This window comes from Ammospiza caudacuta, chromosome 4 (assembly GCF_027887145.1).
Source record: "Ammospiza caudacuta isolate bAmmCau1 chromosome 4, bAmmCau1.pri, whole genome shotgun sequence".
NCBI lineage: Eukaryota > Metazoa > Chordata > Aves > Passeriformes > Passerellidae > Ammospiza > Ammospiza caudacuta.
The window spans coordinates 18,369,691-18,383,146 of NC_080596.1; the positions used below are offsets into that span (position 1 = coordinate 18,369,691).

At 40.5% G+C, this 13,456-nt stretch overlaps 1 protein-coding gene across 4 annotated transcripts in view; it reads left to right on the plus strand.

Annotated features, from left to right (window-relative positions):
- TECRL (trans-2,3-enoyl-CoA reductase like) overlaps nt 1-13,456 on the plus strand; it is a 58,709-nt gene that overhangs the window by 3,955 nt on the left and 41,298 nt on the right. For all 4 annotated transcript variants that reach the window (XR_009274660.1, XM_058803655.1, XM_058803653.1 and 1 more), the window contains exon 2: nt 9,562-9,613. Coding sequence is in view for 3 of the 4 variants with exons in the window: in XM_058803655.1 (XP_058659638.1) it covers nt 9,562-9,613 (52 nt within the window). In the remaining variant the exon portion in view is untranslated. The remainder of the gene's footprint in view (nt 1-9,561; nt 9,614-13,456) is intronic.

Here is a 13,456-nt window from a genome sequence, read left to right on the forward strand (position 1 = left end):
TCTCTGTGTAAAGAGGAAAGCATGTAATTAATGATTTCTTGAAAGAAATATTTTTCATTAAAAAACATCACAAAATGTCTAAGGATTTTGGCTTCTGTGTTGCTCCCAAAAAGCCACAGAAAACAGCAGAACATGCAAAAATCATCAAGTCTTATAAATGAAAGAAAGCAATTCCTTTTTGTACTTTTTAACAAATAACCCACATTTTTTTTGCCACCCACAACTTATGAAAAATACATGGCTACTCAAAAACTGTTTCCCTCATACATTGTTCCAAAAATCTGATGTAGGTTGGTTTTAAAATTATTGATGTGCAGTGATTTGATTTACAAACGCTGTTAAAGCAACTCATAACTGTTTCTTTTATAGCATTCATTGTATAATATTTTTTTCTTCAAATTAACTTGTAGTAAAATGTATTTTCCCACAAACATAGTGCAATGTAATTAACTTTGCATGAGTTGCTTTTAGGGCAGGAAATGTTACACAGTACAGTTTTTACAGAATAAATCACCTCTGGAGAAACCAGCAGAGAAAGCTTTTTCCCATCAAAAGCCTCAGAGCTCAGTAGTTTTGTGCTGCACGATTTTGCAAGTTAAGCTGTAAACAGAGGTGCAAACTCAGGTTTTGGCTGCTGTGCAGTGACCCCCACCCTCTTCAGAACACTTCCCAAGGCCTGCAGAAGAGATCTTGATTCTTCAGATGTGCAGGAGGAGCCTCTTTCCTTGATGTGTTGCAAAAATAATGAAGGCTACTTTCCTACTGCTCCTGAAGCCAGCTCTCCATCCTCCACCCAGTGCCTTCTCCCACTGGAATGTCTTTGTAAAAACCAGTTAGTGATAATTGAACATTTATGGCTCACAGTGCACACTGGAGGAACTTCTAGCTGTATGTTTGTGAGCTGTAGGCATTGTTTGCGGTGCAATGCCTGTGATGAATGTCACGGGAATATTGTTATTTTTAGGGAATTAAAATGCCCTTGCACACAAGTCTATGCATCAACCCAGTCACTTGCACAAACTCACCACTTCTTGCAGTTAAATATTATGGTGTGTATATCACTGCATCTTTTGCCAAAGGTGAATTAGGGCTTATTCTGATTGCTCTGAAAGGCCTGTTTTTCTCTGAAGGAGTTATAAGCTTTTGGTTTGTTTCTGTTTTGTTTTGATTTGTTTCTTTGTTTGGAAAGCACCTGAAGCAGCAGTGTGCTTGTACCTGCATGCTATGGCTTAACAGTGCAATGAATTTCCACTGGCATATCAGCAAAGCCATTTGCATGCAGAAATGCTGTCTCTGGTATCAGAAATCTCTAACTCTTGCCTGTGGGTTGCTGCTCTGTCACAGAAAGGGAGCAGCCGAGGAGAACAGTCATCTCTTTTGCACAGTCAGCTCTAGCAAATAAAAATAACTCCTCACATCATGGCTTGGAGGTTAGACATACCACATTCATTTTAGGTGAGCGAGTGCAGTCATTAAAGCAGGCAATGAAACCCTGCAAAGGAGCTCTCTGCAGCACCAGAACATTGCCTCCAATGTCAGCTTCTTCCCATTAGCCTCATTCTAGGCAAGTAAAGGAAAGAAGTCCTTTCCCAGGAAAGAGATTAATACCTTCATGGCCATTTTAAGTATTTTCCCCTTAAATCTTTCACTCCTAATATTTCACTTCAGAGGACTGTATATTCTTCTCTGTGGAGAGCGAGCAGAACCTGTGACCATCCACAGCGGTCTCATTTCATGGTGAGGATTTTTATAATAATTTTTCTCATTAAAGCAATCTCTCATTAATGGTGTGCCACCTCTGATGCCAGAGATGTCAAAAGGGCCTGAATAACCAGCTGTGTCCAGGTAGGGGCTTCCATAGTGAGACATGGATGCTGAGTCCCACATAGCAGCAATTCCCACAGCAAAATGGCTGAAGGGACACAGACACAAAACCAGCAGGATGTGGGCTTATTGCTGTGGAAAACATCTTTTTTTAGCTTCCTTTTGGAAGGAGGATTTCATGGTGGCTTGTGTCTTTCACTGAACATTTTCACAGCATCCAGCACAACGGGGATCTGGCCCCTGCTGGGGGACACTGAGAAAAAGAACATTTATAAAATATGTGTCTTTTCTTGCCTGTAAGCTGTGACTCTTATGCCCAGCCCACAGTGATGGAAGTGATGGCAGTAGTATTTTCCTCCTCAGTTATTACTTATACTTGGTAAAGTAGGTAAACATATTCAAATTCTGTTGTAGCAATGCATGACACTTATTTCTTCCTGCTCTGCTAGAAATTCACATAATTTTAATGTCAATATAGCTATGGATGGCTTCAGATGAAAAGAGGCAACTATACATATTACTTTTTGCTTGCTGTGAGATGGCTTTTTAAATAGAATACCTGGAGAAATGGCCTTTGATTTTTCTACAAGAGAGAGACTGGGGAGGGGAGAAGCTGGTAACTAGGGCATTTAGCATTTGCAAAGGGATAATTTAAAGAATTACAGAAGCTGCAACAGATGACTAATGCTTCAGCTGATTCCAATCAAAGCTTAGAAGTGCCTTTAAATGACAGATTTTATACATCTCTTATTTTAGATAAAAAAGTCTAAGCCTGGGGGAAGAAATAAAGAAGCAAATATAATAAATATTAAAAAAAATTAAAGTTGCATTCAAAGTTGAGCAAAAACAAGAGTGAATTTGTGAGGCACTGGTGATGCTCCAAGTCCTCCTGAGCATTCTGGCCAGCAGAAAATCCAGCTATGCCACGAGAACAGTGAATATTGCCAAAACTGCATCTGTGGAGACAGATTCCAAGCCAGTGTGGAAATGTTCTCTTTCCCACCAAAGTTATGACATTTTACCCCAGCCACACATTTGCCTTATTGCATCAGAGATAATTCAGAGATTATTGCAAATTATAAAGGTACTGGAGCAAGACAAGACCTTAGGGAGCAGTAGGTGTTTTATTGGTCTAACAGTTAACAGCACAGCCCATGATGGAAAGTTAGGTGCATAATGGCATCTCTTACAGGCATTTTTAGCATTAAAATACTCCTGCAAATGATTTATTGCTCCATCAGAACATGCTTCAGGTCCTTTCTGAAATCCAGTGTGTGATTCTTCACAAAGCACCTGAGCCATGCAGTCATGGATCTGTAAATACCCAGCAGTTCATGTTAATGCTATTTTTGTATCTGCCTGTGTTTAAGCAATTTTGGATTTTAAAAAGTCCTTAAAATGTGAGCTTTTCTTCCTTAGCAGCTATATTTCTTGTGCTTCCAAAGAAAAAATTGTGGCAATCAGAGGACCTCTACCAGAAGCACAGCAAGCACTTGGTATTGAACAATGAAAAGTACTTGGATTTCTAACACACCTGATGCTGCCTGGCTGTTCTCATATATCACCCTCACTTCCCATTCCTTTCTGCTGCTTCTCAGCTTCCAACTCCCCTCCATGGACCTGCTTTATTACCCCTCCTCACTTTTTTTCCCAAATTATATTCTTCTGTGATTTTTCTTTTCAATTGGTTGATCTTTTGACTTTTTTTTTTTTTTACTTCATGCAGTTCCCCAAATTGATTGTGACCGTCTTGTGCCAAATATTGGTTGAGTTTCTTGGGTGACTTCTTGATTTTTGGTTTTAGCACTTTGTGTAGATATAAAAAAGCAAACAAAAATCTATACTGCTATTTGATAGAAAAGGGAAGACAAATTCAGAAGTTCCACATCTCAGCCATATGTTTTATCTGTGCTAGAACTGGCAATCAAAATCCCAACAAAAAACATAAACACCATCCTATGCCTCACTTTATTCCTGAGAAGTATGGGCCAAAACTAGTGCTTATTATTCTTGATTATTTATACTTTGTTCAACAAAGCAGCACTATATTTATTTCTAATAAAATATTATAATTTTTTTAAAAGTTTATTTTATTATTTGTGGTTTATATTACTTTATTTTTGTCAACAATTTTGGTTTTAAGTGCATATCCCAAATGTTGTTTTCTTTGAAAATGACGGTGGAAAAAAATGAGTCCTGAATTTTTGATGAGGTAGAATTTGGGAAAGATTACATTACAAATTAATTTTGAAATATTTCAATCTGTTATGACACAATAAATATTTCAAGTTCAATTTATTTTACAACTTAATAGTGCATTTATTTGCATATCATTTCCTATTGGATTATTTTCAATGACATGAGAGCCATGTGTTGTATTATTTTGCACTATCATGATCGATGTGTCATAAAATAATGCAAAAATAATGAAAGTTCGATACAGATGAGAAATAAAAAGTAATGAATATAACACAAAAAAATGATTTTCCAGCATGGGCCAGAAGCAGATTTTTTTATAAATTTTTATTCAATTTTTAACATTTGAAGTCAACACAAATTTACACATCCAGAAAAGTTCTATTTCCTTGGTAGAAAAGTGTTGTGACAGAGGCTTCCTGACAGGTTCTGCTGTTCAGCTGCTGAGGTGAACAATAACCTTACTCAGCTCCCCTTAATGAAAGGTCACAGAGCATGGGGATGTACCAATCTTGTCAGATTTGCTCAGAAATAGGTGTGCATGTTGAAGTCTGCATGCCTTCTCTCTGCTAATGAATCACATTCTCTTTACTTCCACTCTCATCTTTGGCAGAGAGAGAAAAAGCTCTTTTTGGTGTCTGACACTTTTCAGGCAGTTTCTTGCAAACAGAGAAGGTTTTTTTTGGGGGTTTTTTTTGTTTGTTTTTTTTTTTTTTTTTTTTTTTTTTTTAATAGAAATACCCAGCTAGCAGCACAAAAACAATAAATCATCTTTAGAGACAGACTTGGCTGGTGTAAATTGACATGACTGCACGCAGCAAGCATGTGGCTCTGTGTATTCTTAGCTAATTTGGCCCATAATCACTGGAAATATTAGTCAGTCAGATTATCTCATATGCCAAGGTTCATGTGACCAGATAATAAATAATCTGGAAGATTGCTCAGCGAGACACCCCTGTGCTGACGTCCGTGTGCTGGAAAGCACCTCAGCCTGAGCCGTAATTCGGAATATCTCCTGCTTCTGGAAGGTCTGGGCTGTTTGGTAGCCACTTCACTGCAGCCTGCTGAGTAAAATACTGGGCTCTAGATAAAGCCTTTGTGTAGCTGCTGACAGCACTTGTCTCTATGTAGGTACCTCTACGTCATGCCCATGGTGAGCTCATTTATTTATATCTCCTTGGGCATGACCAGCACACTGGTTCACCAAGAGAGCTGTGTGGGACACTGGGAAAGGTTAAAGCAAAACAGTGCCCAATTTTTAATTCTGGCTTTGAAAACTGACAATAAGAAGGAGCAAATCTGATCTAGAAGTCAAATTCACAAAGCACACAGATCAGCTAGAACAGGTGTTTTTCTAATTAACTTTCTGTGGAATGCTGCTGGTTTTTTATAATATAGCATGGTCCCAAAGCAAGGACAGAGTGCAAAAGCAGTAATGATGAAGTATTTGTTGAGTGCTGAATTTGGAAATTACCTGGCTTTCCCATTAGCTGGTTATCTGTCTTGCAGCCAGATCCTCAGCTGCAATAGACTGATGTCACCCTTTTGAACAAATTTACTCTGGCTGAAGATGGGGCAGTGGTTAATGAGCAACTGGAGTGGGAGAATTTCTGAATTTCTGCAATTATGGAAAATGCCTGTTACAAAGTAGGTGACTCAGCAGTGCAGTGGTACTGACATGTCCCAAAGAGAAAAAGGTATTCAGGGAGAAACATTGAATGAAAGATTATTTATTTGCTGAAATTGTATTACTCAAATTCTTATTGATATTCTGCTGACCTCTGACCCCTACAATAATCCTTTAGTGCAAGAACTGTGTGAAGCAATTACATACAGACCACCTGACTTGGCATAACTCCTTGACTTACAAATGTGAAAGAGGTATGAAAGTGGATAACTATCTGATTACCTTGCACTCACAAAAGGCAGTATTAAGTTCCCTTAATATCTTCCACTTAGTGCTCTTCAGTCCTAGTATAAAATACTAACATGGTATTTTAAATCTTAAAAAGAAATGTGGTGCTTTGTGCATTGGTGTCTGAAGGAAGAATAGAACTGGTATGGATGACCCAGAAGGTCCTTTAATTCTGGAATTCCTGTAAATGAAAAGTTTACTTCCATTTGCTTGAAACGGAAAAGTAAAAGTTTTCTGGCTGTGAAAGTACAGGAAAACCAGGATCTGACATTTTGAAATAATATTTTTCTGAATGAAAAGTGCAATGACTGCAATCCACAGCTGTAAAAAATGCATTTATTCATAACATTTTTTTAAAAAGAAAGTAGTCTTGAACCTTACACAGGATAGTCACTTACTGGAAAGTTATCTACACTTTAAATCAGGTGTTAGACTACAAGTGAAGAAGTTGTAGGGAAAAGCTGGCTTGACCATCAGATTGTAGAAGATACATACCAAATAAGAGCAGAAATCCATCCTGCTTTGAACAAACTAAGGGTGGTCTCCCACTCTGCTTTGCCTTTGCATATTTGTAAAGTGCTGAAATAGAGGAAAGAAAGGGTTATAACACTTTCAGACATGATTCAAAAGAATGAAAGGAGAGTAAGACTAATAATTACAGTGAAATATTCCAGGATGTTTTATTCAGTTAGCACAAAGGGTAATAAGAACAGATGCTTTCCCAGTCCTTACAACCCCTTACCTTGTATTGATGTACAATGAAAAGAACAAAAGATAATTAATGGTCTACGAAGAGGACACTCTTAGTAGTAAGCTGGTGTCTCAGCATCCGTCTTCTCCTTGATCAATATTGGAAACTATAACTTCACTGGTTGTTTTATGAGGTCTTTAGAAAAGGACACAGAATTATCAAGATCATAAAAAAATGTATTTCATTCTTTTGTGGCTATAACCTCATTATACTGCCTGGGAAAGGACACTGCGATTCTTCTGTGTCACAGCCCATTCTGAAGGGGGAAAGTATTTGTGTTATTCTTCAGCTGGCAATCTGTGTAGTTTGTCTTGAGTGGAAGGGTCCTTTGGAAGGCAGCTGGCTGGTATAAAACAAGTGTCCTGCTGCCCTCCTGGCTGGATGTGAGCTCCATGCCTTCCCAGTGTCCCTGCAGCCTGTGTGGAGCCGAGCAGAACTGCCAGACCGTGACTCTCCAGCCCAGCACATCTCTGCCCATGGGCTGGCAGGGCTTAAAGCAGCTCTGGCCCAAAGCAGCTTGGATATGGCCAGGCACAGCAGGGTCCTGCTAATGAGCTCTGCCTCGCTCAGGGATGTGCAGGGCACAGCCCTTGCAGCTGGGAATGCTGTGTGGTGCTGCTCATCACCCTCCAGGGGCACACTCACCCAATCCTGGGCTGCAGCAGGACACTGCAGGCTCTTGGTACCTTCTAAACCCCTGAGGCATGTAGGTGGTGCCACAAATGGACCTAAAACATGAGCTTGGATTATTTTTTTAAATAGCTGAAGTTAGGTGATGTGAGCCCCATTGCTGCCATAGCAGGATTTAGAGTGGAGAAAGGACTGATTGTCTCAGGATGAAAAAAGGGAGAGGGATGTAAAGGTAGAGCTGCTAACAAGGGCCTGGCTAAACATTTTGAACAGATTGAGGGCAGCTCTGCCCTGAAGTCAAAACATACTCAGGAGAGCTGGAGATGGAGACCTGGCTCTGTTTTGAGCAAGCACTGCTCTTTAAGCGTGCTAAGCTTTACAGTTTTTCAGCTTTCCTTGCCTAAAAGGGTTGATCAGCTCTCCAGAGCATGGCTTGGCCCTAGCTACTCTATCCCAGAACCTGTCACAGTGAGGTGCTGATCTGTAGGGATGCAGGCCCTGCAGCAATGTGGCTTATGCTGCATTTAGGGAGCCAGCTCATCCTCCATCAAAGCGGAAAAAACCATCCCCCCTGTCCTTCAGCTGGCAGTGCCAGCCCTGTGTACCTGCACATCTGCCCATGCTAGGACACATGACAGATTTGGGTCTGCAGGCTTGCATGCTGAATAGGGGCTGCCAGCTAACAGCTTGCACCCATACCTGGTGGATTCTGGGCTCCAGGCCTCACAGGTGTGAGATTACAAAGAGTGAGAAAGCAATTTCAGACATTTTTAGAGAACATAACTCCCCCAAGTCCACAGATGTTGCACACCTGATAGGAAAAATACACAGAGACTATGGGAGATGTGCTGTTCTACTGGGTGTTGCATGGCTCAAGTGCCAAGTGCAAAAAACACAGATAAAATATTTTCTTTACTTTTTAAACAAAGAAAGATAAAATGGCTTCTTCTATTATTTCCTGTAGCTAGGAAGAAAAGGGTCTCCAAGGGCAGTGACTCTCGCCTGGCCTAATACAGTTCAGCATGGTTTGGATCAATATGAGTGTTGGGGACAGGGAAAAAGGATAATCCTTGGTTTCAAGGAGTCTAGGCCTTGATTTGGGTGGAGCTGGCATTGCTTAGCAGCCACATCAAAGAGAAAAGATAGGGTTTAAGCAGAGTTTCATTTACAGCAGTTTCTGTAAATGCCCAGTGAAACCTTCTGTAAATGTGGAAAATAAAGTGTTCTCATCTAAACCCAAGATAAAACTTAGAAAAGATCTGTACTTTACTAAAAGTAAAGCACCTTTTAGCACAGGTGTCATTTTACATCTTTAGATCATTGACATCTGTATTGAGGTTTCTGCCTGTTCATATTACTGGAAGCAAGTTGGGTTACTCATAAGTACTAAAAGCACACACACTGTATATTTGTGTGGGGTGTAAAAATACATAAAAGTAAACTTTTCTTTCTGCACTGATTTGTTGCTTTAGAGTCAGCAATTTTATTTTGTTGCATCAGTAATTCTCCAAACTCTGTCTTTTCAACAAAACAGCCTATATTAAGGTGCTAAATGATCTCTACTAGGAGAATTTCTTATATTCTTCTCCACTTGTTTGCATGGTTATTGTCACAATCCACTAATAAGTAGCTCACCATGCTACTTCCTCAGGAGTCCCACTGCCTTTCCTTGTGAACAAAGGCAAATCCAAGTATTTTGCTCTAGTAAATTCTAAACCTGTTTCTCAGGTAATTTGTACCAAAGTATATTAAGAAATCAATATATATACTGAAATAGAGCTTTGAATGAACAAAAGCATGCAAAAGCAAACTCATTTCAGGCAGAAAGGACAGAACCTACCACTTTTGCTACTGCCCCCTCCAGAGAACCCTTTCATGTCCCTAGGACATGGACCTCAGCATGCTTGAACCTAACATTAAAGCTAAACCCCCTTCAAGTTTTCCCACTGGTTTGATCTAGGGGGCAATTACTGCATCAAGCAGGGTCAGCAGCTTTCCCTCTTGACCCTTGTGATTTTACCCCTCCATCGACCAAGCAGAGGTGGTCCAGTTGATGTATAATTCAAATTTGGACAATCCTTAATGACATACCAACATGTGAAAACAAATTTGCTGGTTTTTTTTCATTTTAGCCTGAAGGACTTGCAGACAAATTTAAGCATCTCTTCATTGGAGGGGTGGAGAAGGACCCCAAAGTAAAGAATAAAGAAGAATTAATCTGCATGCATTTTGCTTTCTTTTCCAGGTACCTCCAGCATCTACCGTTCTTGATGTGAAACACAAATTCCACAAAGCATGTAAGTACTATGGTTACCAGGCTGGAGACATGGTTAGAGGCATTTTGCTTAGAGAAATTGTCAAATTTATTTTTCAGGAATCTCACACAAAAGCTGAGAGTGGCCTGACAGCTCCAGAGCTCAATAAGGACTGTTTTTGAACTAAGGTTCTATTGTAGCTGTTGCAGATGGGAGAGACTGGAAGGAGAGAACTGCATAATTTATCACTGCCAACGCATGAGGGGCAGTAGTTTTTATCTTGTTTTTAACATTACATAGTGTCATTTCAAGGCCAGTACTGCATTTCTTCTCCCAGTGTTATATTAGATAAACTTGAGTAACAATAGACTGCTTCATGGTGGTCATAAACTGACCATGTGGACCAGAAAGCTGCTGTAGTGGGGAACATGAGCTCAGAGTGATTAAATAACATCTGGATTTAGGTTAGATATACAGAAGAAATTCTTTCTGGTGAGGGAGGCAAAGCTCTGGCACAGGCTGCCCAGAGAAGCTGTGGAGGTCTTGTCCCTGGAAGGGTTGATATCCAGGTTGAATGGGGCACTGAGCAACCTGGTCCAGCGGGTGGCATCTTAGATACTGAGCTTTCCTTATTTCTACAAAAAAAGGGGTGTGCTCAACTAAAGGCTAGATGCCTTTTACAGGAAAAAAATAAAAAAGGGTTGTCAGCCACTAATATGCTTGAGTTCAGAGTAGGGTAAGTAGAAAAAGCATTATGCTTCTCCTGTGTCCTTATAACTTTATAAAAACACTAAAGCTTAAGGCATCTGTGGTTGCACATGGGTTCAGCTGATGAAGTGAAAGGCTGTTAACCTGACTGCTCCAAAGTTACTTATTTTCCCTCCCTGTAAGGGCCTGTAAAATACAAAATGGCAAAAGTTCAAAAGCCACACCGCTGAATATGAAAAGATCGAGTGCAGAAGTTTTAATATTTCAATAAGAGTATGTCCTCCCATTAGTTTGTCAAATGCAGTGCACTTCTGCTTAGAATCTCTTAAATCAATTGAAACTGGGTTTATATTGATGCAGTTTAAATCAGTGGGAGAACACTGGCACAGAGGTTTATGCCAATATAACTGTAATGAGGTTTTTAATGGATTTGTGCTAAAATGATGTGAGATTGTGCATAAGCCATTTTAATGGCACCTGTTTTGATATTAAGAGGCATCTTACTCCTCTAGTGCCCCCATTGATGTAAGTGCAGCTGAGTATAAAGTAAGACAATAAGCATAGAAGAAAGCACAGCATACATCATGAATCAAACCTCTGTCTGTGCAGTGTGTTACAGCACATGGAAGGGCTGGCAAGTGCCTTCAATGCTTTTTAAATTCTCATTTTTTACGTCAGTTCATCCCATTCCCAGGAGTACACTGTATCAGTGTCCTGTGTCCCTTCTCAGTTCAGCTCATTGCTTTGATCTTTCTTTACCAGTTCAGCCTGGATGTTGTTGTCTCATGAGGTTCCACCCCCCCCCCCCCCCCCCGCCCCCGCCTCCTTTCCCAGTTGCAAAGATCAAACCTTCACTTTTTTCTCTTTGTGTGGTTAGTGGGATGACAGCTAATAGAATGCAGTTCTCTTAGGCAAGGGCTGAGAAGGGGCTGAAGCTGATCTGTGGCTGCCTTTGGTTAGCATGTTATTTTGTACTGGCTCATGCATTCATTTCTGTCACTTTGTGTGTGCCAGACTCACATGTTCCCCTATAATCTCTCATTAAAACACTCTCCTATGCACACCCCCTTGCAGTCTCCCTGGCCTTATACATTCTCCTTTGATCACCCATGCAATTAAGCTTTCTCCTCAGCTGGTATCTTGTCAGCCCTTCAGTGAGAGGAACCCCTGTGCAGCAATTTCACAAGAATCATCTCTGTCACTGATCAGGTTTTGCTGCCTGATTCAAGAAAGGAGGAAAGAGACTGAATTATGAATTGCAGCACAAGCTGTTAGTCATTAAAATAAAAGAAATGGGATGCAAGTGACACTTGCCATCTTACTGATAAGCAGTTTCTAAGTTAGTCAAATATTAGTTTGGATGTGTGTTTACACAAAAGGCAGAATATGGATTTAGAAGTCCAGGAATAAATACTGAAATACTCCTCAGCCCTCATTTCAGCAAAACTGTCTCTTCTGAAAGAGCCCCATAAAGGCCTAACCTTGTGCTTTTTGTGGTGTTGAGTTCAGGGGCACAATCCGAGTTTTATTGCTGGAGATTCAGGGATCTCAGTGGAGAATAACCATTTAAGAAAAAGTTCTATTTTCATGGGAATTCAAAGGCTCTGTCCAGATTGAAGCTGTTTTTAATCATCCCCCAGCTGCTGTAGCCACTGCCCATGGGAGGGATGGGCAGCAGCCACTGGGGTCAGCCCGGCACAGCAGATTCCCTGCTGCAGCCCCCTGCAGCCATCAGCTCCACAGGATGGAGCTTTCTGGAACAGATGTTAGAGCCAGGCTGTCATGCTTAATAGCAAACATCACACCTGCCCACCATGGATCTGTCTAATCCTTTTTAAACCTACTTACAGTTTTTGACCTCATCAAAATCCTCTGGGGAGGAGTTCCACAGTATAAGCCTGTTGTGGAGAAATGTCTACACTTTTACAGCTTGATGTTTTCTGGCTGAAATTGAGTGGCAGCTGTGTCAGGGTATCACTGGCCACGGTGCTGAGCTGTCTGAGGCATGGTGCCATGCACTAGGAGACTTTACTAGAATTTTCCTCATTCCTTTGGCTAGCTGGCAGAGATGGAACCAAGCCAAAAACTGAGTGTATAAGAAAAAAGTCTCTTGACCCATTTTCTCAGTTGCTTATAATGAGTTAGCTACCTGGCATTTTCTTTATCTATACAGATTATGTTTTTGATGGAGGAAGAAATATTTTGTAGGCTAAACTTCCTGAGCTCTTGTCCTTGGCAATAACTTTTCACCTTTAATTTATTTTTATCTTTTCAAAATGTATTGGACTGCTGGGGGAGGAAATCTTACAGATAGAAAATGAAAAACTGTAATAATAATGCTAATTCAAGTATCACATAACTAAAATAAAATACTCCTAGAACACTATAATATAGTGGTGTCAGTGATCATTAAATATTTTCAAGGTTACTGCATGAAAGTTGCTGAAAAAGGTCTTGAAAGAAGAGGAAGGACTGAAAGGAAATGGGGAAATAAGATCTCAGCAGTGCTGTAACACACTGATAGAGGCAAGCTCCTGCTCAAGGGGGACAGCACAGCTGCAGATACATTTTGAAGCCAGAAGGGTGAGCATGGGAAGGCCAGAAATGGCCCTCTAGGCAGGAGGAGCAGGCAGGGAAAGGAGGAAGCCTGGTGATGGGTGGAAGAAAAAAGGGAAGTCCAAGAGAAAACATCATGTCAAGGGCATCCTGGTCCTCAGAGGGAAATATAGTGCTCAGGGAATAAGGAACATCTATGCTAACAGAAGTTATATAGGGCATTTAAAATAAGCAATATCAATGAAAGCAAATCATAAAGACAGGAATTGTCAGTAGATGGCACTCAAGAATAAACAGCATAATTTCTGAACAATATGAAACTTTAGAACCCTGCTATACCATCTTATAACTGCTCCTTACAGGTATTTCTGTAGTGATCCTGGGAGCCATGTTCCCTGGAATGCTGCTGGTATATTCTCTGTTGCTTTTCTCTAGAGAGAGGACAAGGAAAAAGTGTAAATCATTCTTCATGAGGGGACTAATCTCTCTTCCAGCCTCCTCCTTACAGTAGGGCAGTGTGTTAGGAGTCATCTGCCAGGTTTTGCCTACTGCTCTCATCCTGCATGTTTCCCAGAAGCCACAGGAGAACTGGCAGCCCTGCAGATCCCATCACCCATCAGT